Consider the following 26,356-nt stretch of genomic DNA (forward strand, 5'->3'; position numbering starts at 1 on the left):
TATAATAAAATAAAATCTGTTCAACTATTTTTAAGCTATTAATCCTCTTCCCAAATGTGACTAAAAAAAAAAAAAAACAACCTTACAAAAGTTTCTTAAATGCTTTCAACTAATAGATAGCATAAAAGGTAGCACAGAAGTTAACCAATTTTAAATACCACCTTAATCCTGGACTGTATTACATAACTTTTAGAATGGAAGTACCCAAAATCTAAAATAAAAAGTTACATACAGAAATATAATAAAGGGTAAGAAATATGTACAGCATATGATAAAGGACTCTAAATTTTGGAAATCAGAATGATAGACTCCATAGTACAAAAATAAGCAGGAAACAGGCAATAAACACATCATAAAAAGTTCAACCTCATTAGTAATCCCTATTGCAGATACAGAAAGATTAAGCCACTTTCCTGAGGTCAACAGCTAATAAAAGAATGATCAACAGCTAAGAACTATCACTGGAACCCAGGCATAACCTTCAGAGCTTTAGTTTACCAAAGTAGTTTTGCCCATATTATCCTATGTGCAAAATAATATAAACTTTGGCATCACCAAAAGAGGCTGAGATCAAGGCTCCATGTAGTAGACTACTGTCACCAATGACTAAGGAACTCATGTTCAAACAGCATAGTTGTTCTCCTCGATAAAAATTCACAGGGTACAATGTTTTCTTTTTATTTTTACATGTCTTCCTAAATGGCTACAAACCCATTTTAAAATACCACTCCTAGTATTAAAAATGTCAGAGGTTTATTACTACCTCTACAAAGTATTCCTTTTACAGCAGGTCCTCAAGTAACAGTTTTGTTCAACATCATTTCATTATAACGTTGATGGGGAGGGGGGAACAGTTTCCAGCCGAGGCTGGTGTCTGTGTGGAGGTCACATGGTCTCCCCATGTCTGTGTGGGTTTTCTCCAAGTACTCCAGTTTCCTCCCACATCCCAAAGATGTGCATGTTAGGTTACTTGGCATATCTAAATGGTACCAGTGTGAGTGAGTGAGTGAGTGAGTGAGTGAGTGAGAGAGAGCGCGCACAAGCGAGGGAGCCTTGTAATGAAATAGCATCCTGTTCGTGGCTGGTGCCCATCTTCCATGAGCTGCTGGGACAGGCTCCAGCCACCCATGACCCTGACTAGAATAACTGGGTAAATAACTATCTTGTTTCTATGAATCTTTCTTAAAAATGTATCTATAGCTCTCATTTGTTTTGGGTCTTTATTTAGAAGTCTGGTGACCAAAAATATGCTGTAGGAACTTAATTCATTTTTATCAATTAGCCTATGGTAAAACTGGTTTCCTTATATACTGTTTCCCTTAAAGTCAGTTTCCAAGAACCTGTCAACATTTTTTTATTTTTAACTTTTTAATTTATTTTTTGCTTTTCATTTTGAAATAATTTCAAACAAAAAATTGCAAATAGTAAAAAAAAAAATCTCTCATATACCAACATTTTACATTTGCTTTATCATTCTATTTCTGTGGGTTTATATGTATTTTTTGAACTTTTAATATAGTTTGCATACATTCCCCTATACCTCAAAATATTTCAGTATATTTCTCTTAAGTACAAGAATATTTTTTTACATATCTGCAGTTCAATTATCAGAAATTTCTCACTGATACAAACAATATTTTAATCCACAAGGTACGTTTCAATTTCATGAATTGTTCTAATGTCATTTTTTTAAAAAAACGGATCCAGTCCAAGATCATTTATTACATTGAGTCATTTTGTCTCTTTAATCTCTAGTCTGAATATTTAATTTCAGCCTTTCTTTCTCTTTCATAACATTGACATTTCAATAAAACACAGGCTTGTCATTTATAAAATGTCCCTCAGGTTGGTTTCTCTGATGTTTCCTCATGGTTAGCTTTTGTGTATCCACTTTAGGCTGTAACACAGTATTAGTCATGTATGTATGTGTCTCGATATCATATCTGGAGATTGATATATATTTGCCCATTTCTGGTGATATTAATTTTGATCACTTGGTTAATATTAGTATGTTTTTAATTTCCCCATTGTAATGTTTTCCTTTTTAAATTAGTAAGTAATTTTTCTCATTAGATTTTTAGTTCCTAGCTAGCAGTAAGCATTCTGTGCTTCCAGTAAACCTCCAGTGCCAACCATGGAAGTTGGCAACAGTGGGTGATGAATATTTGTTTACAAAAAAAAAAAAAAAAAAAAAAACCCACAACAAATATTCATCACCCACTATCACCATTAAGTGATGACTTACTGTGCTTATTTTAAACCCACTTCATTTAAGTCCCAAATGGGACTCTGTCACAGTATTCTGATATAAGCAATCTATGTTTAACTGTTAAAAAAAAAGATGAACATCTTTATATACTTGAAAGATGAGATCTACAAGATACACTAAGTGAAGAAAGCAAAGCACAAACATTGTTTATAGTGATGTTTTGAGTAATATAAAAATATAAAGTCATGCATTGCTTACTGATGGGGTATGTTCTGAGAAATGTGCCATTTTGCAAACATCACAGAGTGTACTTACACAAACGGAGATGGTATAGCCTATTGCACCTAGGCTATAACCTGTACAGCATGTTACTGTACTGAATACTGTAAATAACTGTAACACAATGCTAACTATCTAAACATAGAAAAGGTACAGTAAAAACATGGAAAAAAGATAAAAAATGGTACACCTATATAGAGCACTTACCATGAAGCTTGCAGGACTAGCAGTTGCTCTGGGTGAGGCAGTGACTGAGTGGTGAGTGAATGTGAAGGCCTAGGACATAACTGTACACTACTGTAGACTTTACAAACACTGTACACTTGGACTACACTAAATTTATTTTAAAAATCTTATTTCTTCAGTAAGTTGACCTTAGATTACTGTAACATTTTTACTTTATCAACTTAATTTTTTAACTTTTTGACTCTTCTATAACATTTAGCTTAAAACATAAATACATTATATAGCATTACAAAATTTTTTTTTTTTTTGAGATAGAGTCTTATTCTGTTCCCCCAGCCAGAGTGCAGTGGTGTCATCATAGCTCACTGCAACCTCAAACTACCGGGTTCAAGCGATCCTTCTGCCTCAGCCTCCCTAGTAGATGGGACTACAGGCATGTGCCACCACACCCAGCTAATTTTTCTATTTTTAGTAGAGATGGAGTCTTGCTCTTGCTCAGGCTGGTCTCAAACTCCTGAGCTCAAGCAATCCACCTGCCTTGTCTTCCCAGGGTGCTAGGATTACAGGTGTGAGCCACTGTGCCCAGCCCAGTATTTTTCTTTATATATTCTATAAGCTTTTTTCTATTTTTAAAATTTTTACTTTTTTTTTTTTTTTTTTTTTTACTTCTTAAAAGTTTTTTTTAAAAAGCACAACACAAACACACACATTAACCTAGGCCTACACAGGGTCAGGACCACCAATAACACTATCTTCCACTTCCACATCTTGTCCCACTGGAAGGTCTTCAGGGACAGTAACATACATGGAGCTGTCACCTATAACAATGCCACCTTCTTCTGGAATACGTTCTGAAAGACTGGTTCTACAGTTAACTATTTTTTTTTAGTAAGTAGAAGGTGTACACTCTAAAATAACGATAAAATATGGTATAGTAAATACACAAACCAGTAACACAGTCATTTATCAAGCATTATGAACTGTACATAATTAAATGTGCTATACTTTTATGCAACTGGTAACGCAGGTTTGTTTATACAAGCATCACCACAAACACACATTGTAACTTACTGCTAAGTTACAATGGCTAACAACATCACTAGGCAACAAGAATGTTTCAGCTCCATTATAACTGTATAAGACCACGTCCTATATACTGTCCATTGTTGACAGAAATGTCATTATGTAGTGCATGACTATATATAAGCTATGTTTTATGTACGTTTTCAAAAAAGAACCAGTGATAGAAATTACCTAAGGGGAAAAATGGAACAGGATGAAGCAAAGAATAATGGTAAAACTTCCTGAAATGTACTTTATTACACAGAGTGGTAGCTCGCCCCCAATGACTTCTACTCATGTGTAGCATGTGACATGGGTTAGTATCCTTTTATAGTCTTAGAAACTAGAAACATCTATTAGCTCCTCAATACAAAAATGACCAAAGAAAGCAATAAGCACATGAGTATCTGCTCCCTTGTGTAGTCCCTCCGACGCTGAATAGGGCTAACATGTATACCAAGATAACACTGCACAACGGCAGTGACATTTCTGAGGACAGGTCGTGAAAGACAGCCATCTTCTACTCTGATCACTCACTCTGGTGGAAGCTGCCATATCATGAAGTCACCCAAGCAGCCCTATGGAGAGGTCCACGTGGTGAGGAATTGAGTCCTCCAGCTCTGGTTAAGCTTCAGATGACTACAGCCACACCAATCATCTTAACTGCAACCTCATTAAGAAGACCCTGAGCCAAAAATCATCCATTCTCAGATACCAGACTCTCTAAAACTATATGAGATAATGTTTCACCTAGGTTTTGGAGTAATAGTTACATAGCTTTAGATGATTAATATACGTAGTTTGGCTTTGGAAACATGTAAGGGATGACAGCTATTAAAAAAAAAGACTTAAGACATGTTAATCAAATGCAAAGTATGAACCTTGTTAGGCTCCTGATTTGAACAAGTCAACTATAATAAAGTGATTTTGAAACAATTAGGGAAATTCAAATATAAACTAATATGTGTTGACATTAAAAATCACTGTTAAATTTGTTAGGTATGACAATGGCATGGTGGTTATATCAAAAAGTTATCAGTTAGACATGCATAGTGAAATAGCTTAGTAAAATAACATGTTCAGAATTTGATTTAAAATACTCCAGCAAATTCAAGGCAGGGTGGGAATAGATTAAAAAATAATGCCAAAATATTGATAAGTATTCAAGCCACATGATGGGTACATGAAGAGTTGATTATTCTATGTGTATGTTTCAAAATTTACATAACAAAAAGCTATTTTTAAAGTCTACCCAGCTTTTCATTATTCTGGCATATGATTTTACAGATTTTACTTATTAAATATATTCTTTTTACCTTTTTAGTTTGTCTAACAGCAATACCTCCTGATCTCTGATGATTTTTAGTGCTCATCTCTTTACCACTTATTTATGTTTTTGGCAACTACCCAGCCACACATAGTTTTCCAGTAACAGGCACTGGCTTTATCTGAAGAAGGGTAACATTATCCATTTTGTTTTTTTTAAATAATGCTCAATATTTTGTGATTCTTTTAACTAAGTAACATATTAAGACTTTACTAGTTGGGGAAAAAATATACAATTCCAAGGTCCCTTTTATGGGTTTTAAGTAACAACTCAGAATTCTTAATTTTATTTTATTTTGAATTATTACACATTATAAGACATTGCTATGTTAATCAATTATAAGTTATGCATTCTTATGTTGCTAATTCTGCTCAAATTATAACCAGCAGTTAATCTTAACAACTGGCAATGTCAGGGACTCATTATATATCAAGAAGTATTCATTAAAGTAGCCTACAGTTCACATCTTGGGAATCTGTAAATAATAGATATATTTACCTAAACTGTGCTATCTAATATAATAGCCACTAGCCACATGTTGCTACTAAGCACCTGAAACATAGCTATTTTGAATTGTTATCCTATATGTTGTCTGAAGTGTTTCAAATCAGTGTCACATCCCAGATTCCAATACACAGCACAAAAAAATTAATTTTTTAATAGTGATTACATGTTGATATACTAAATATACTGGGCTAAATAAAATGTATTAAAATTAATTTTACCTTTTTAAAAACTTTTTAATGTAGATAATGGAAAATTTTATATGTGGCTTCCACTGTAATCCTTTTGGACAGCACCGATCTAGAATTAGATCAGTTACTAATCTTTTGAATAATGTCACATATTAACTGCACAATTTTATACTGTATGTTTTAATGTAAGCCAAAAGTGACAGCTGAAGCAAGGCATACACGTATAACTAATACCATACCAAAGGAATTAAATGCATATCAAATGGTGTGGATCTGATGCCTATGGAAAAGGGAACTTGGTTGCTAGAGAACAGAGATGGGAGAGAGAACTTTTCACAGTAAATCCTATTTTTAAAATTTTACCTATTTGAAAATTTTCAATTAAAAAAAAAACCCTCATAATTTTAGATATTGCTAATGAAGTTTTAAATCTCATTCCTTTACACGTGAACAGCAAACATTATTTGGTACAATTAGCCTTCCAACTGCCATTTTACAACAATATGTATTTTAAAAATGCGTTTAAAAAAAACATAGTTTCAGTTCACCTGATGCGGGCATTACACTCTCATCATACCCAGACTCTGCTTTTGTCCCTCTGTTTCAGCCCACATCTGCTTTAGGTCTAGTTTGTTCCAGTTTTGGCAGCTGTATTTTGGTGCAGAGGAAGACTGTAACTAAAGTTGGTTGAGAAAAGGCTTACATAATAAGAAATTCTTTCCAAACCACTCATTCATCAGCAAATTGTCACCTGCCATTCCCTAATGCCTAGTATTCACTCACTGAACAACTGTGAAAGTATCACCACAGGATGACAGGATTCTATTCCAAAAGTGGTCACTATACTTCATTTACATATACATTTACATACTTCAGGCTTTTTTTAATTGATAACCTCAATCACTTGCTTCTGATGCTGTAAAAACATCATACCACCATTTGATCCTTTTATACAAAGTTAGAGCACCACCTGGTGTTTGTTTCAAAACAGAATGTGTGGTTTTAAAGTCCTAACATGCATAGGAAATTCATAGAAATATCAGTTTTACTATCTGAAAGGTACCCTAGAGATCAGTCAATACTTAGTCATGTTCTGCAGAGACCCAGATTTCAATGAGGCACTTCATTCAGTGTCTGCTGTCCTAAGCTTGCGAACCCTTAATCCCCTTCAACCAAAGCAATGATTCCTTTATCTGTTTCAAAAACTGAGCTTTCAAGTTATATTTCATTCAGGACTCAAGTTATATTTCATTCTTTTGAAACCAATTGTTTAGTCCAACTTTCATATTGTACAGTGAGAATATCAAAACCCAGTGAAACTAAATTACTCATCCAAGGACACATTATTTAGAGAAAAAAGTATGACTTAAAATACATTGTTTTCCATTAAAGACATACTAATAACTGTACAAAAATATAAACAGCTATTAATCTTTTCAGGAAAACTACACAAGTTACACTCTACTTGTATTTTAAAAATCTTTTAAATTATAAAAATAATGCACAGTTGCTGAGGGAAAGGAAGAGGGAGATAAAATATAGCACCAAAGCATCATGCAAAATAAAGTGTGAAGTCACCCTTCCAAATTTCACTCTCCTACCCAAGGGTCACCACTGACCAGTGACTGGTAGAAATCCTTCCTGATCTTTCCCTCTGTATTTATATTCATTTAAATACTTTTTTTCTTTTCAATAATCAGAAGCATACCTGACATATTGTCTATTTGTTTTTTAACACCAAGTCATGTTAGTAAATCAAAATTTTTCACAGCTGCATTCATGGCATGACTGCATATGTGAGTTATTTACCATTGCCAACAATAATAATAAACATTTCTGCACGTGTACCTTTCCCCCACATGTTCTCTAAACTCTATTTTACCTTCAATCTGACCTGCTTGTGTCTGAGCTCCTGTATATGGTGGTTGCTGTGGCTGAACTCCTGGTGGGTGAGCTGCTGAGGAGGAGGAAGCAATGCTATCAGGCGTTCCTGAACGGTCTTCTGCAGGAGCACTGGGTGGCCCTAGATGGTTATGAAAAATCAGTTTAGTACCCAATACAAGGCTTTTCCTCAGCAAGCTCCATTAAGAAATTTGGTTAAAAGAGACCAAAAATAAAAGTACTATAGAATAAGTATATCACCATAAATGCAGTCTTTTACAGTAAATGTATGTACTTCCTTTTTTCCTTTGCTCCACTCTCTTAAGAATTCAAAGCTACAACTGGAAATTCTTCCCTGTGAAGTGTGGAGTATATTGCTAAGTCCTAACTTCCCTCTGTAAAAACCAACTCATGTCTGCAATACCAATATATTTCCCCTGCCATGCAACGTATTTTATAGAAAGTATCACTTACTCTTCAATGGGGACAAAATTACCCATAAATTAAGTTCAACCCCCTGGTTTGGTATTCCAGGGTCCAGACATTCTTTCTCACAATTCTTCTTCTCACATGCCCCACTTTCAGCTAAACTTACCTACTCTCTATTCCCACAATATATCTAAATTTTTTTGATCTCTATTTCATTTATCACCATCCTCTCCACTGTGTCCCACAGATTTAAATATGATATTTTTAAAAACCCATTTGTAATTCCACACTTCTAGTAAGCCTTCTTGACCCATAAATACTTTCTTCCACTAGTGAACTACATAGTTTACTTTTATTATGATCAATGTCAGTTTTTTTCCATTTCTGAACAGCTCCCATCCTTTCCTCTTAGACTGTGAGCTCTTTTGGCCAGGCTCCTGACTCTTGATTCTTTTTGTCAACTCACAAAGCCTAGGACTCTACCTTATACATAGCAACAAATTCTTCCAAAATAATGAACATAGAAGTGAATGGAGAGAATATACTACAGTTCCAAAGCTGTGACAGTCAAAAAAGATGTTCTAAAGATAACTACAGATATGTCTTATTCCTTTAAGTTCTCTTTGTTTCAGCAACAAGGAAGAGTGGTTAAAGGCACTGGTTGTGGAGCCAGACTACCTAGGTGCAAATCCCAGCACTGCCACTTACTAGTTATGTAACTTTAGGAATGTTACTTAATCTCTTTTAATGCCTTAGTTTCCTCATATGTACAAAAAGATACACTAATTCCTACTTCATAAGGTTACTGTATTATGAGCTAATGAAAGCTTCTGGCAAGTACTTATAGAAGTAATTATATAGCAAAAGATTATAACAGTTATTACCAGTCAGAAAGTTCCATGTAAGTACTTGCTGTCATTAGCAGACTAATTTCCCTGAGGGCAAACCTCTGTCTTATACTCTGGTGTATCCCCAGAACTTTCCACTGTATTAGGCACATAGTTGGCAGCAGATCATCCAGGAAGTAATAAGAACCTAAATAAACTAGGTTATAATACTGGTAATGCAAGAAAGAATGATGACTACTAGAATAAAATGGATGACTACTTCTGTCTACCACCATTTTATGTATATTTATATATGTGTAGATAAATACCTACATTCTTCCTATAAAAGACACTGTACTATTATCCTAAAAATATATACCACTTTGACTCCTCTTGTCTCCCTTGTATGTAATTTCTTATAGTTAATGTTGCTCATTGTATCTTTGTTATAATTCATCCCTCCTTCCCATTTCCACATTGGGATAGCCAAATTTTTCATACCACATAACAACTGAAGAACTACAAAAGTATCCTGGATGTTGTCTATGTGTACAATTTTTCCTATTCCAGTTCAACATACAAAAGCTATCAGAAAAATGGTCTTCAAATAATGCGAATCATATTAACCATATTATTCAGGTCTGGCATATACTATATTTAAATCAAAACTTTTAAGTCTGACCTCATATATAACTATTCACTCCTCTATTTGGCATTTCCTGAAGTATGAAATAATAAGTAGTTGAAATGTTAATTCATATTTCAGTTGTTCTAAAAATGTGTTTTTCATGTGTCACTTGTCTGATGTCTTCTTTTGCCAAGAATGAGCATCGTATACAAATATGTCTCTTATTTTCAGATTTTCAGACAATTCTCTTTAGTGAATAATCCTATAAAAGTATCAAAGAAATGCAAAATGAACAGACTGAATGCTGTATTTCCAACTAATGATAATGACAAAGTATTAATAAATTAGTCGGGTAAACTCTCCCACAGGTACCAACTAAAACCTGAACAAAATAAAAGAAAACAACTATTTGAAATAACTGGAAATCAATCAAATGTTGGCAGAAACCAGAAGAGTTTGCCACAGTGGAATTACAGTAGATAAGAATTGCAAACCCTGAGCCCTGCAGCTCTGATGGTTAAAAAAAAAAACAAAAACCCACAGTGTTAACAACTTCTTCGGTGGACAAGCAGCTAAATATTTAGGGGCAAAATCCCTGGAGTCAGAGGGCCATAAAGGGATAGGGTAAGATCCAAAATCTAAGTATAAACTATGCCCAAATCCCCAGCTGACTATAGGGTTGGGACAGGGGAAAGGGGTTGGGACAGGGGAAAAGGATACCCCCAAAAGGGCTCAGAAAAAAAGCAGGACCTAGAACTCAAAGGACTGAACAGACTTATCAGCTGCCATATTCCATGGGAAGAAAGAGAGTAGTTCTGAGTTATGTGAAAATTATCAAAATCAAAATGGAGTCACTAATATTAAAAAAAAAAAAAAAAAAAAACTCTGACAAATAGAGCCCGAAAAGGTCAAGAAATGATGCTTGCATGACTGATAAAAACTATCACAGAAGACTGCAAAAACCACAACCTTGCACAAAGGACACTGCAACCTTACACAAAAAATACTTCTGCAAGGACGTCTGCCCAGCAACTGCCTGTCCAACCTCAAACTGGTATCACCCTTCTTGATGATCTTTGTAGCCAAGGGTAATTATTTCAAAACAATTATGTAATCCTCCTCATTTTTTCTTTAAAAACCTTTATCTTCCTTTATCTCCCTGAATACACACATAGTTTACTATGGCACATGTATTCCCATTGCAATGCCCTATTCTCAAATAATTATGGTTTTCTTTTAGAAACCCCCTCTCTGTTACACAGCTTGACACGTTCATACAAATTAATTCCCTGCTAGAGTAACAATAACAAAAAATCCTCAAAAGAACATAAAAAAATCCCATTACAAAATATTAACTACTATGTCCACTTTTCAACCAAAAACTATGTGCAAAGAAACAGGGAATTGTGACCCATACTGGGGATTACAGGGGGAGGTAGTCAATAGAAACTGATGCCAAATAGGCTGAAATGTTGGATGTTGCAGACAAACATTTCAAAGTAGCTATTATAAACATTTGTAAAGAATCAAACAAAAATACACTCAAAGAATTAAAGAAAATATAGTCTTAATGAATGTGGAAATTCCAGAGCTACATTAGAAACGTTAAATAGCACATTGGAAATCACAGTGACCTTGAAGATATTTCAATAGAAATCATCCAATCTAAAGAACAGAGAGAAAAAAGACTCAAGAAAAATGAACCTCAGAGACCCAGGTGACAGTATCATGCTCTCTAATGTATGTGTAATTAGAATCCTGAGAGAGAGAAAGAAGTAGAAAAAATGTTGAATGACAGCCAAAAATTAAAAATAAGTTACAGTATAAATGCTGTTTTAAGGTTAAAAGCTTATTCATATAAAAGCACTTTCTACATTAAAGCAATTTAACCAGAAATCTACATTTTCAGCTTCTCTTTCAATTTCTCTAACTTAAGGTCAGAAGACATAACAAGACCTATCAAAAGCAATTTAAATCCTGCAACAAATCTGAAATAAGATTACAAAATAGTTCAGATTTAAAAAGCAAACTTTCTAAATTTTACTTTCAATAAAATTTACTTGACACAAACAGTGGTTATTCTTCAAGGGGAGAGGGTGCTGACTGGGAGAGGGCACAAGAAAGCTTTCTGGGGTGCTGGAAGTCACCCACACCTTGATATGATGCAGTCAGTGTTTTACACAGGTGTATACATATGTAAATATTTACTGAATGGAACCCTTAAGACTTGTACACTTCATCATATCCAAGTTATTCTTCCATTAAAAGAAGGAAGGAAGGAGGGAGAGAGATCTGGGATGAAGGATGGGAAGGAGGTAGGAAATAACTTACCTGAAACCTGATCATCTGTTAAGCCAAATGCTGACATAACATTTTTGTTGATTTCATCTTGGTTTTTTAAAGGATCAAAAGCTGACATACTTGCTGCCATAACCTGAGTAGACTGTTTTCCAGAAGAATCAGAAGAAGCAGGTTTTTCTTCCCTACCATCCACAGTATCTACAAGAAGAACAGAGGAATAAACAAAACCTCATTTCCATTTTATCTATACTCAACAAGGCCTAAAAATATAAGATAGAGAAATATATATGTGCACAACTATAGTCTGGAATGTTAAAAGTACCTCTGAACACAGGATTATAGCTCATTTTACTTTTCTTCTTTACACTTGTTTATATTTTTACTTTTAAAATCAGGGGAAAAAGGACAAAAAGAAACACAAGGTAAATAACAGCTTTCCCAAATACATTATTATCTACCTCCTTCTCTAAGAATTATTAGATGGAAGAAAAGTACAAACTCCTTAAACAGAGAGAAATATTTTACTTTTTTTTTTTTTGGAGCCCTATGACCTATATCCCAGTATTAGATAAATACTGGGCACTCAGGAAGAAACAGCTATAGGAACCAATGCTTTATTTTTTAAAAGAAGCAGCACCATAGCTGAGGTTATAATCTCAACTTTTATGTTTTATTTCTATTATTTCTTGGTCCACTATTAAATTACGTGGAAATCAAGCCAACCAGAATTCATGCTTAATCTTCTGTGAACAGCACATTAAAAACATATTTTGAATTTGCTAGGCCGGGCACAGTGGCTCACGCCTGTAATCCTAGCCCTCTGGGAGGCCGAGGCGGGTGGATCGCTCGAGGTCAGGAGTTCGAGACCAGCCTGAGCGAGACCCCGTCTCTACTAAAAATAGAAATAAAAACTATCTGGACAACTAAAAATATATATAGAAAAAACTAGCTGGGCATGGTGGCGCATGCCTGTAGTCCCAGCTACTCGGGAGGCTGAGGCAGTAGGATCACTTAAGCCCAGGAGTTTGAGGTTGCTTTCAACTAGGCTGACGCCATGGCACTCACTCTAGCCCAGGCAACAAAGTGAGACTCTGTCTCAAAAAAAAAAAAAAAAAAAAAAAAAACATACTTTGAATTTGCTACCTCTTATATTAACATACTTATTACTTATTAAATTACTTGCTAAAATCCTTACAGATGAAATCAGGTGTACAGGATCTGCTTCAAAATAATATGGGAGGGCTGGAAGTGTGTGGGAGTATAGATGACACAATACTGACTATGAGTCGATAACTGATGAAGTTGGATATGGGTTTATGGTATTCATTATAATGTCTATTTTCGTATATATTTAAATTTTTCCATAATAAGATATTTTAAAAAACAGAAAACTGTTAAATATTATGGGTAGGTTAAATTTAAAACCTTTTAAGAATACTTTTCTTAAAGTATTCTTTTCTTTTAAGAATACTAATATCAACAGGCATTTATACTACTACCTTGGGAAAGAAAAGGGGTTCAAGAATAACCTATATTTTAGAAGTAGGAATCCAAGACCAAGATACAAGTAAACAAGAAGAATATTGCCAACCATTTACTCAATGAAGAGACAATGATTATCAATCTTTTTCTGTTATCAAACAAGTAAATGCACATCAGTTATTAGATCACCCCTGCCATCAATAAAAGATTTATCTTGTAGAAAAAATGTAAGTGCTAAGTGATAAGCATCCCCCCAGCACACACTGGCTGGCAGCTCTCATTCATTCCTAACTTGCCATTCCAGGTTACCCAAATATTTCCTAAATTTTCTGGCAAATCAACAGTCCTATAAGTACTCCTTCAAAATATGTCTACCAGTTATCTACCTTCCTCACCAACTTCCATGCAAGATAACATCCCAAAAGCATACCATACCAATCTTATAAATGATTTCCCCTCACAACACTACTACCTCTTCACTACCTATGTCTCTTTTCACTTACGGTAAACCAAATCCATCAGGAAACACGCTATATGTCCATTAGCCTACTACTTGCTCCATTAGCTGCCAGAGATACTGGATCAGGCCACTGCAATATGTAATGCAGCTTACACTTTATTTGCCTCGCAGAGCAAACCAAGTGTCCAAGAATCATTGTAGAGGTAGAGCACTGAAGACAATAGGTGACCACATGTTTCTTGGTAAGGGTAATCTCCAGGTTCTAAATAGTACTGATAGCTGACTGGCAGTTTTGTTTTGTGGACTAGACTTCACTGTCTGATGTAGAGTTTTTTGGTTGGTTTATTTATGTTATTTTTCTTTTTTTTTTTCTTTTGAGACAGAGTCTCACTCTGTTGCCTGGGCTAGAGTGCTGTGGCGTCAGCCTCGCTCACAGCAACCTCAAACTCCTGGGCTCAAGCGATCCTCCTGCCTCAGCCTCCTGAGTAGCTGGGACTACAAGCCTGAGCCACCATACCCGGCTAATTTTTATATATATATATTTTTAGCTGTCCATATAATTTCTTTCTATTTTTAGTAGAAACGGGGTCTCGCTCTTGCTCAGGCTGGTCTTGAACTCCTGACCTCAAACAATCTGCCTGCCTCAGCCTCCCAGAGTGCTAGGATTACAGGCGTGAGCCACTGCACCCAGCCTATTTATATTATTTTTCTTGAGAAGGAGATTATTAAACCACGATATGTGGTTAAACAGAAGCTTAAAATATTTCACAGAAGCCAGGTGGCCAAGAGGTAAGTTATCTTATAAATGCAGGAGAGAAAACAAAAAATAAATTACAGGCCTTCCCCACTCTGGGAAGGCTGAGGCAGGCGGATCGTTTGAGCTCAGGAGTTCAAGACCAGCCTGAGCAAGAGCGAGACCCCCGTCTCTACTAAAAATAGAAAGAAATTAGCTGGACAACTAAAAATATATAGAAAAAATTAGCTGGGCATGGTGGCGTGTGCCTGTAGTCCCAGCTACTCGGGAGGCTGAGGCAGAAGGATCACTTGAGCCCAGGAGTTTGAGGTTGCTGTGAGCTAGGCTGACGCCATGGCACTCCAGCCCGGGCAACAGAGTCTCTGCCTCTAAAAAAAAAAAAAAATTTAGAAAACAAGAGAGGTAGCTTTCAACTCTTGTGGGGGGAGGGCACTGCTGTTCAGTCTTTTTACTGGAGGGGGTGGGGGCAGAGTGAGACTCTGTTTAAAAAAAATAATAAAAAATAAACAAATTACAGCTATCTCTAAAAATAAAACACAGAATATATTATTCTTACATCATCTTATCATAAGCTAGGCCAGACAGGACACAATGACAAGATGGCGGCCATACAAAGAAATAATATGTGGGCCACTGTAGCTAGTTTCTGCACAGTACTGGCTACGCTGGTTAAATTCTAATCTCCATTTCATAATTTTCTACAGATGTTTAAACTCCCTGAAATTATATGCAAATACTGTTATCATCTATGACTTCTTCCAGGAAAATGGTCTAAAGTTTTCATCAGATTCTTGATTGAAAATCGGAGTTTTTTGTTTGGATTGGTAGGATTCACAATAGGCAACCTGCTTTAATCTGAAATATAAAAGGTTTCATCATAAAGTGACCAAGAGGATCTCACTGTAGTATTTCAGCAAATCTCCATTACATTATGAAATAGAGGTAGAATTAGAAATTACTAATCAATCACCAAATATTTATTGAGCATCTACCATTAACACAATTCCACATGACTGGAGAAGAGAGGAAGAGGGAATGATGAAAAATGCATCTTTATTTAAACTATAACTAAATTAAAGGCAGAAAACAAAAACTTCAAAATTATTTAGTGGCCAAAAACAGAATAATACCTCAGAATCTAAAAGTTGCAAGGGGCACAGTCGCTCACACCTGTAATCCATCCCAGCACTTTGGGAGGCTGAGGCAGGAGGATCGCTTGAGGCCAGGAGTTCAAGACCAGCCTGGGCAAAACACTAAAACCCAAAATAAGAAAAAAAAATTGCCAGGCATGGTGGCATACATCTGTCATCCCTAACTACTCAGGAGGCTGAGACAGGATTACTTGAGCTCAGGAGTTTAAAGTTACAGTGAGCTATGATCAGGCCACTGCACCTCAGCCTGGGCAATACAGTAAAACACTGTTTCTAAAAAATAAAAATAAAAAATAAAAAATAAAAAAACATTCCAAGGGGTTATACATGACATTTGTCCACAAAAATCATCATCCACTAAGCTCTTTATATGCAGTCACCCACATCTGATTAAAAAAAATTACTATTTCACAATATGGACGGTTTTGAACATTTGACAATTAAAAGCAAACAAAAATATTTTTTAAAAAAAAAATCGGTTTTTTTAGTGCAACATCTAAGAATCTTAAAAGTTGAGGAAAAGTTTTTTTAAATCTACTTTCAAGCCATAACACTTACTTAAATTTCAGTCCACATTTTAAAATACATTTGGTCCCAAAACTATGTCATTTCTAATTTTGTCAATAAACCTTGCTTTATCTTAACATAAATAGTACGTTATCTGTAAAATGGAAAAAATATTAGTTTTTCTTTGAGTATTATCATTAAAAATTGTGTTTAAAATAAACTTTACAACATACCATTTTAATGTATAGTACTAATCTATAAGTTTCTTTTTTACTTGAAACTACTTCATATTCCACATAAAACTCATGAAATGATTTTCAGTTCCTAAAAATCATTAATTATCTATTACACTGAAAAGGGTTCATGAATCAAAAAAGTTTAAAACCTGACCTATGCTGGCCGGGCGCAGTGGCTCACGCCTGTAATCCTAGCACTCTGGGAGGCCGAGGCGGGTGGATCACTCTAGGTCAGGAGTTCGAGACCAGCCTGAGCGAGAGTGAGACCCCGTCTCTACTAAAAAAAAAATAGAAAGAAATTATCTGGCCAACTGAAAATATATATAGAAAAAATTAGCCGGGCATGGTAACGCATGCCTGTAGTCCCAGCTACTCGGGAGGCTGAGGCAGTAGGATCGCTTAAGCCCAGGAGTCTGAGGTTGCTGTGAGCTAGGCTGACGCCACGGCACTCACTCTAGCCCGGGCAACAGAGTGAGACTCTGTCTCAAAAACAAAAAAACAAAAAAAAAAAAAAAAAAAACTGACCTATGCCATAAACCCAGAAGTCCAAGAGTAGTTATATAAAAATCACCCAGAGACCTTTTTTTTTTTTTTTGAGACAGAGTCTCACTCTGTTGCCCAGGCTAGATTGAGTGCCGTGGCGTCAGCCTAGCTCACAGCAACCTCAGACTCCTGGGCTTAAGCGATCCTACTGCCTCAGCCTCCCGAGAAGCTGGAACTACTGGCATGCGCCACCATACCCAGCTAATTTTTTTCTATATATATTTTCAGTTGGCCAGATAATTTCTTTCTATTTTTTTTTAGTAGAGACGGGGTCTCGCTCAGGCTGGTCTCGAACTCCTGACCTTGAGTGATCCACCCGCCTCGGCCTCCCAGAGGGCTAGGATTACAGGCATGAGCCACCGCGCCCGGCCCAGAGACCATTTTAAAAATGGGATTCCCAGGCTCTACCCTCCAGTAGGTCTATGATGAGATCCAGGAATTGCGATAATGAAACCTCCCAGTGATCTTGATGTACCAGTGTTCATGTTTGGGAACACAGACATGAACACTAGTAGAGGCAGGAACAAGAAAGAGAGCGACATTGTAAGCGCCATCCTACTCCTGCCAAAAAAGAGTTTTTAAAAGCCTGCAAAAGATGTAAGAATAAATCAGAAGGAGAAGGATTCATGATTTACCATTTTCAGGAATGTTGGTGGAAGGTCCTGGTTCTCCAGGGGGTTCCAAGCTATCCAATAAGCGATTTACTTTGTTTCGCAGTTCTATCAGTTCTCGACGGAGATACTTCACCTGACTTGATTCAAGGGGTCTCGGCTGGCCATTAACTGAAATAAAAGCATTAATCTGCTTAAAATTAGGAGATGTTCTTGAATAAATATATCAACAAAATAATATGCAATAAGAAAAAATACATACAATTCCTTTAAAAAAACAAAAACAAACAAGATACTAAATAACTCTTTTTAAGGAAAGGATTCTTTATTGCAAATAACTCATTTTAGAAAAAAAGAAACATTCATCATCATTCCCGATGGCACACCTATGGCGTATGATCACACAGGTAAGGTTTATTAGAAAAATTCAACTACAATAAATTAGAACCTATAGAAAGCTATCCTTTTTAATAGAAATTAAATTTAATAAAAATTACATAACTTCAAAAGCTTATGTTATTTCACATTTAATTTTCTTAAAATAAGACAAAAACACCTTATTCTAAACATAAATGTTAGAAGCTACAACATGACTGATAGGTCTGTTACCCCTCCTGCCTACTTTTGCCTTGAGAAAAAGAACAGCTAACTAACACAGCTGATCTAAAATGTAACCCATTAAAAAAATAAACACAGAACTTTTTAATCTACATCACCACTGTCCTTCAAAGCAGTTACTTCCACAGGTACTTTATAAGCCACAAAAAGTCAAAGATAACTCAATAATCACAGTTGGCTTTTTTTTTTTTTTTTTTATGAAGGCAACATTACCTCATTTAAGTACCCATTTTGTCAAATGACTTTCATTTCAGGTGACTGAAAAAAATGAAATCTTTCATTCACCACTGAGGTTATTTTAAAAAAAGAAAAGGAAAAAAATGTGACACAAGGCTCTGAATGCAAACCCCAAGACAGGAGTTCAAAAATTAAACTAAAATGCTTTATGCACTACCAGTAAACATCTATTTGAAAATAAAGGTTCAGGAAGATTGTTTGCTAAGTATGTTTCAAACATCAAATCATCAATATAAGCTCTTAGAAGAAAATCCACCAGTAATTCATACTCCCTGAATAGTTATGGAGAAGTTCAATATAATCTCCTACCTATATCAATTAGTTATTGGCTTTCACTTGGTATTACTGGTTTCTCTCCAATATCTGAGAAGGAGAAAAGTAGCTCCTAATAGCCAGGAACTGGTCTGATATCCTAAGACAGGCCTTGGTGTTGCCATAAGCTGGCCTGGCACCCACAGGTAGGCTATAGGGTTCTTCTGTTGAACACAAATATTTTCAAAGAACACCAACATCAGGCAAGACCACCCTGTGACTGGGATAGATCAAAAGTCTATAATCATGTCAAAACTCAAGACAAAAACAAGAACACTGACAAAACCATAAGAATGATCAAACATCCCCCTCATCCTATCTAATATGAGTGACTGCTACTGCTTTATCCTCAGTTCATCCTTCCCACCTCTACATGAGATTTATTAGTAAGATTCACTCCTCTCACCTTCTAGATAAAAATTAAGAATCACCTCCACTTTCTGACAGCATCCAATCCAGAGCAAAGCCCCACTTCCTTGATCCTTATCCAAAAATCACCTAACACAAACCCAACCCCTACAAAAAATTCTTTTCTAACATACTGTTACCGAGACACCCTATGCCATAGTGTTCATTCTCTCTTGCTGAAGTCAATAAACTCAACTTTATTTGACTCCAGGTGTGTTCCTGGTGGTCTCTGTCTGGAGCACATTGATATACCTTACCAGAACTTTTAAGAACCCTACATTTGGCTGGGCATGGTGGCTCATGCCTGTAATCCTAGCACTCTGGGAGGCCAAGGCAGGAGGACTGCTTGAGCCCAGAAGTTTGAAGTTGCTGTGAGCTAGGCTGACACCATGGCACTCCAGCCTGGGCAACAGAGTGAGACTCTGTCTCAAAAACAAAAATAAGAACACCCTACATTCATACTCCTAGTTTGGCCTATAATCTGTTATGTTCTACTTAGTGGGTTTAGGAGCATCATGCTTCAAATTATACTCAATTAAAACTTCAAATTCCCTATTCTACAATTATGTATTTTTATTAATGACTATAACTGTAGGACTTCAATAAAAGCACACAAAAAGATAAATTTATTAAATACCCATCTTTGTTAAACCTTAACATTTTTCCATCTTTGCTCCTGATCATTAAGAAATGAAAGGAGGCCTGGCACGGTGGCTCATGCTTGTAATCCTAGCACACTGGGAGGCTGAGGTGGGAGGATCGTTTGAACTCAGGAGTTCAAGACTAGCCTGAGCAAGAGCGAGACCCCGTCTCTACTAAAAATAGAAAGAAATTAGCTGGACAACTAAAAATATGTAGAAAAAATTAGCCGGGCATGGTGGTGCATGCCTGTAGTCCCAGCTACTCAGGAGGCTGAAGCAGAAGAATTGCTTGAGCCCAGGAGTCTGAGGTTGCTGTGAACTAGGCTGACACCACCGCACTCTAGCCCTGGCAACAGAGTGAGACTCTGTCTCAAAAAAAAAAAAAAAAAAAAAAAAAAAAGAAACAATACATAAGTAAGTCTCCTGGGTACTTCTCCTCAAAACCCATTCCCCAACTTCATGATTTTAAATAAAGTTTTATAATTTGTCCATGACAATCGTGCCATGTTAGATCCATTTGAAGTATCTTTTTGCTGTATGCAATCATAATTGGTATTTTAGTTACCTTTTATAATTCCTTTATATTAGGCACACAGCAATTGTTCTATGTGATATATGCCCTACATGAGGTTAAAGAATTCCCTTTTAATCCTGATGTGCTATGACTTCTTAACATGATTGGGATATGAATGCTTTTTCTTTCTCTACAAAGACGGTTCAGTTTTTCTCCTTTAATCTGTCATATGGAAAGCAGTATTAGATTTTCTAATTTAAAACAATCTTATACTGCCTGGGTGAGCAATCTTGGCAATGGTGTGTTTCCATATGCACTGCTGAATTTGATTAGTTAATATTATTTAGTATTTTGTATCCATGTTCATAAGTGACACTGGTCTGCATTTTCCTTGGCTGATTTTCAAGTTTAAGGTTATATTAACCCCATAAAATGAGTTAGCGTATACTCCATCTTTGCCTATTCTCTGGAATAGTTTGTATAATTTGGGATCATCTGTTCCTTCAGTATTTGGTAAAATAGTTGGTTCAATTTCTTTAATGTTATAATAATTGAGACAATCAAATTATTTATTGAAATAGATTAAATTTACGTAGGAAATTGTCCTTGTCATCTGAGTTTTCAAATTTAAATTATTCACAGTATCTATAATGTTTTAAGTTTCTACTATATTTGTAGTTTGTTCCCTTTTCATTTATTTGTTATGCCTTCCTTTTTCTTAACTAATTTTCATAGATGTTTGCCAATCGCATCCTTTCAAAATTGTTGATCCTATCAATTCCCTGATTTCTAGTTCATTTCTGCTTTTTATTATTTCCTTCCAAGTTATTTGGGTTTATTTTGTCCTTTTTGTAACTTTCTACGTTTAATACTGAGTTCATTACTTTACAGTTAAGGCTATAAATATCCCTCCAAGTATAGCTTTGGTGTACTCCAAAAATCTGGTTATGCAGCCATTATCTCATTATTTATTCATTCATTTTTTAGAGATTAGAGTCTCACTAGCCCAGGCCAGATTTCAATGGTGTGATCACAGCTCACTGTAACCTCAAACTCCTGGGCTCAAGCAATCCTCTTGGCTCAGCCTCCCAAGTAGCTGGGACTACAGGCATGTGCCAGCATGCCCAACTAATTTTTTTAAAGTATTTTTTGTAGAGATGGGGTCTGACTGTGTTGCCCAGATGACTGGTCTCGAACTCCTGGCCTCAAGCGATCTTTCCACCTCAGCCTCCTAAAGTGTGGGGATCAGAGGCCTGAGCCACTGCACCCAGCCTCTAATTATTTCTAATTCCCATTATGATTTCTTCTTTGACTTATGTTATTTAAAAGTATATTCTGTCTCCTAAAGTGAGGAATTTGGGTTATTTTTGTCCTGTGGTTTCTAATGAGGCCAGAGAATATGATCTTTAGGATATCTCTTCTGTTATTTTTTTGAGATTTGCTCGAAACTTAGATATGATCAACTTTTATAAATGTCCCATATGTACTCAAAAAAAAAAAAACAAACAAAACAAAAAAAAGAAACTAACTCTTCCTAACTGCCAGATGTACAAGATCAAGCCTGTTATCTAATCTGTTCAAATTTCCTCTATCTTTAGTAATTCTGAGCCTGCTTGATCTTTCAGTTTCTAAGAGAACAGCTCTCCCGTGATTATGAATTTATTGATTTCTCCTTGTTCTGTCAATTTTTCCTTTGGAAAAAATCTAAAGCTATGATGCATAAATGCTCAGATTGTCATACAGTACTAGTGAATTATTCTTTTTATCATTATAAAGTGACTGCTACTAAATAAGTTTTTATGTAAGTCTATTCTGTTAATATTAACAAGCTTTCTTTGCATTTGTCTACTATATCTTTTTCTAGTCATTTACTTTCAAACTTTGCGTAATAATCTTTTAGTATACCTCTTAGAAATGGCATGTAACTAGATTTTTTTTTTTATTTTTAACTTAAGAGATTATTTTAACTGGTACATGTAGTCAGTGTATGTATTGTGATTATTACTCTGTGCTATTTATCAAGCTTTCCCTCTTCTTTTCTTCCCTCCTTTCCTACTTTCTAGTGAAATGAGTAGGTACTCTTGTCTCCTTTTTTCCCCTATTCTTATTTCTAATCTTTCAATAATCACTCTTACATTTTACAAATGCATAATACTTCAATTTAAACATTCTAAAGTTAATCACAACCCTCCTCCCAAACAAGTCCTTAAAATATTTTAATTCCTACCATCCCCTCCTGTCTTACATATAATCACTGCTAAGTACTTTTGTCCCAACTTGTTTTTATTAATATATTCCTAAAACTATTATTTTTTGTAATCAGTGCTCACTTAAATTTATATATGTTAACCAGTTTATTTGCTCACAAGTGCTTCTTGCATCATCTTTGACCATCTTTTGGACTCAATTTCCTTCTTGCTGAAGACCACTGCTCAAAATTCTTTTAACAACAGTCCGTGAGTGGTAAATTCTCAGTCTTCATTTGAAAATGTTTTTATTTCCCTTCATTCCTGAAGTTTAGTGGACTACAGAATGCCACTTTTCTAGTTACTTTTAATAACATTTGAAGATTCCATTGTTTTCTAGGTTCTATTATTTCTATGAAGTCTACTAACAGTCTAATTGCTTCATAGGTGATCAGTCTTATTCTCTCTACTTTTAAGATGGTCTCTTTGTCTTATATATTTTCCAGTTTCATGACAGTATGTTTAGTGAAGATTTACACTTTAACTTACCCTGGCCAGACTGTGCTTTCTGAATCTGAAGGTTTACATCTTTTATATAATTCTAAAAACTCCTGTAGCCATTACCTCTTAACATACTTGTACTCCTCCATTCTTTCCTTCTCAAACTCTCAATGGAAACATGCTGGACTCCAGGTCTGTGTTTTTGCGCTTTATTCTGTAATTTCTCTGGACTTCCTTTTCAGTTCACTAATTTTCTTTTTAGCTGTGGCTAATCTGATGTTTAACCTACCGACCTAGTAATTTCAGTGACTGTATTTTTAATTTCCAAAGTTAACTAAGTTCTTTTTTAAATGTTTCTTCTTTTTCCATAGTGCCTTACTCTTGTATTTTTATTCCTTCAAGTCTTTAATAAGTTTTAACATTTTACAGATTATCACCTCTATTACCCGAAGTTGTTGGAAACCTAATGCTGTTATTAGTTGTGTCCACTGTTTCTTGCTTACGTTGACTGTTTCATGTGGCTTACTGTTCTGAACCCTTAAGTTCCTCAACAGGATTTTATCTATGAGAAATTGGAGTGATCTACATTGACAATATACTCCTCCAGATAGATTTTTGCCTTTCCTTCTGCTATTTTTTTATGGTAATATCCGGGCTTGGGAGTTTCCAAACTATATACAGTTTATATTTAAACCCAACTCACCTAAGGACCATGGTATGAATCCTTAAGGGAAACTTCTCAAATCCCTCATAGCCCAGGGTGTAACAGTCAAGCTTCCCTGACTTTTTCTGTATCAAGACAGAGACCTGTTTCCTACAATATTCTTTTTGAGAGTATAGCCCACTGAGTGTCTAGGGCCAAGGGTTTATACCATATAAATACAAAATGACAAGTCCTTAAATTATGCAGTCTAAAACCTCACCATTATCATCATGAGCACCCCAAGTCCCAGCTTCTGGTACTTCAGGCCTTAAGTTTTTAGTTCCATTAATTTTTTTGGTCTCTGGATATTTCCTTTACTTTCCTGGACAAGCTGAGTTGCATAATTCAAAAAATATATTTGTAATAGTTTATCTAGCAAGTCCTCAGTAATTTCTGGAGAAAGGATTTTCAGGTTATCTAATCTTCCTTATACCTAGCTAGTAGTTAAGTATTTTAAATTCAATATTATAAAAAGATAACTTTTATTAAAAATTTTTAAATAGTTTTTGTTAACATTTAAAAATCTGATTCATATTCATCGTTCCTAGATGGAAATGAAATAGATACAAATTAAATCAATAGCCATGATCATATTTCATGGAACACTAAGGTTCAGCACAACATAATTTTAAAAAATAAAACAAATGCTAAATAAAACATCAAGAAAAAAATGTGTACATTTTTCACATAATCATGCAACCACTTAACTCTGTAATCATTTCTATTTTATCCCTTAAGAGTTCTGCCTTGCAAATCTATTAAAATCTAAAGGAAAAATTCTAAGTGATTAAAAATCAGTCTTTTATTTGCTTTTATCAGAACTATTTTTAATCTTTAAGTACTACCTGGAAAATACTGTCTAAAGTATCTAAGCCCTGAAAATAAGTAAAAACATAGTATAATACACAGGAAGATAATTATAAATTCTTAAAGAAATGAGTAGTTTTAACTCTGAAATTATTTTTAATCCCTGATACAAGCTGCACACAATTTAGGGTAACAAAGCAGAGGTGGAATTTAAAACATGCCTACTTTCTATTCATCTTTCCAAAAAAACAAATAGTCCAACAATTCAAAAATTCTAATACAGCTAAATTAAAGCTATAATATTGTACTAGAGATATCTAAGTTATATGATTTCAAAAATAAAATACTCTTAACACACTTTGCTCTTAATTAAACTTTCATCATTTTCTTAAAACATAGTCAGAAGTTTCAACCACTCCTTCCATGCAAATTAATTTAAGCACCTTTTAAATAAGTTATCTCTTAATTCTGAGTCTTTAAAAGGAAAAAAGCCAAAAAGTCTTTAATAAAAATACAATGAATAAAATATTAAATTAGAAAGTTTACCACTCACCAAATAATGTCAGTTTCAGTATTCTACTACATTGAATTGCGAAGGAAAGGTCAGAACTATCAAAAATTGTTATAAGATCTCCATCTGGAATTTAAAAAAAAAGAAATGAGTTTCAGATGTGTATCACCAGTAAACTAAAGGACACATGTAAAATTAAGATTCAAAATGTAGATTGCACAGCATCATTAGACTCTCCTATAAAACCTTAAATCTTCAAGGATCATCTAACAAAGATATATTTTATTTCAAAAAAACACTAAATCAATTTTGCTTCCTATTCCTGTGGCAAAGTATTTATCATATCTTCATGAGAAAAATGTAGCTAAGGTTAATGCATTAACAGCATTAATTTATACTAGTCACCAGGAAGAGATTCGTGGTAGCAATACCACCAGTTACTGGTTTAGACTGAAACTTTTCCATTCCAAAAAATTTAAATATATTTAAAAAATTTAAAATAATACAGATTCTCAAGGTTCAAATCTTAATCCTAATTATCACAGAACACCATTGACACAAAGGGAGGGGAAGCATATATATTAATAATACAACAATAACTCTAAGGGTTGCATAAAAGAGGTTTCTGCAAAACTGCTTGGGGAAACTGTGGCCTAAAGGTGACATGTGGCCCTCCAGATCCCAAAGTGTGGCCCCCTCGACCAAATCCACACTTCACAGAACAAATCCTGTGATTTGTTCTATAAATTTGGATTCAGTCAAAAGGCCGCACTCAAGGATCCAGAAGGCCACATGGAGCCCCAAGGCCACAGGTTCCCCACCCTCAGGTCACTGACTGTTTTGATACTAAGATGAAAACTATCATATTTCCCTATAAAAACATTTATATGCACAAAATAGTACATATTTAAGACTGAAATCCCCCACATCCCAAGGATAAAGAATATTATAATTAGCACATCAATTGTATGTTTGAAAAGCTTCCAAAGGGCTAGGGGAAAAAATGTTCTATAGAGAGAACAAGAACAGAAAAGGAGCCATAGACAAGGAGTTGGTCAGGGACCTCTGCAGGGTATCTCTGCAGACACAGCTGGGTGGGGAGCAGTTTTGTCCTGGCAAGGCCAAGAAGCTAGACGCTCTGCTACAGCAATTTTAACACTAATTAGGAAAATTTACTTTGGACAAGGATGGCAATAACTGAGGATTTTCTATTCGTTTTTAGCTCTTTATAATCAGACTCATTTCACACACATCTAAAGTTCAACCTTCAAGGATTCTACTCATAAACACATTTTTAAGAAAATAAAGTATATATGTAAAAGAAAGAAACCTCATATAACTGCCCTTTTT

General features: G+C 35.1%; 1 protein-coding gene across 3 annotated transcripts in view; it reads right to left on the minus strand.

Moving 5' to 3' along the window:
• TFG (trafficking from ER to golgi regulator) overlaps window positions 1-26,356 on the minus strand; it is a 38,354-nt gene that overhangs the window by 5,569 nt on the left and 6,429 nt on the right. For 2 of the 3 annotated variants that reach the window (XM_045540391.1, XM_045540390.1), the window contains exons 3-6: window positions 25,049-25,132; window positions 17,593-17,739; window positions 11,855-12,022; window positions 7,641-7,781 (exon numbers count right to left, since the gene is read on the minus strand). In XM_045540391.1, coding sequence (XP_045396347.1) covers window positions 7,641-7,781; window positions 11,855-12,022; window positions 17,593-17,739; window positions 25,049-25,132 — 540 coding nt within the window. The remainder of the gene's footprint in view (window positions 1-7,640; window positions 7,782-11,854; window positions 12,023-17,592; window positions 17,740-25,048; window positions 25,133-26,356) is intronic. The other variant, XM_045540392.1, reaches the window with a different exon arrangement.

This window comes from Lemur catta, chromosome 1 (assembly GCF_020740605.2).
Source record: "Lemur catta isolate mLemCat1 chromosome 1, mLemCat1.pri, whole genome shotgun sequence".
NCBI classification, from domain to species: Eukaryota; Metazoa; Chordata; class Mammalia; order Primates; family Lemuridae; genus Lemur; species Lemur catta.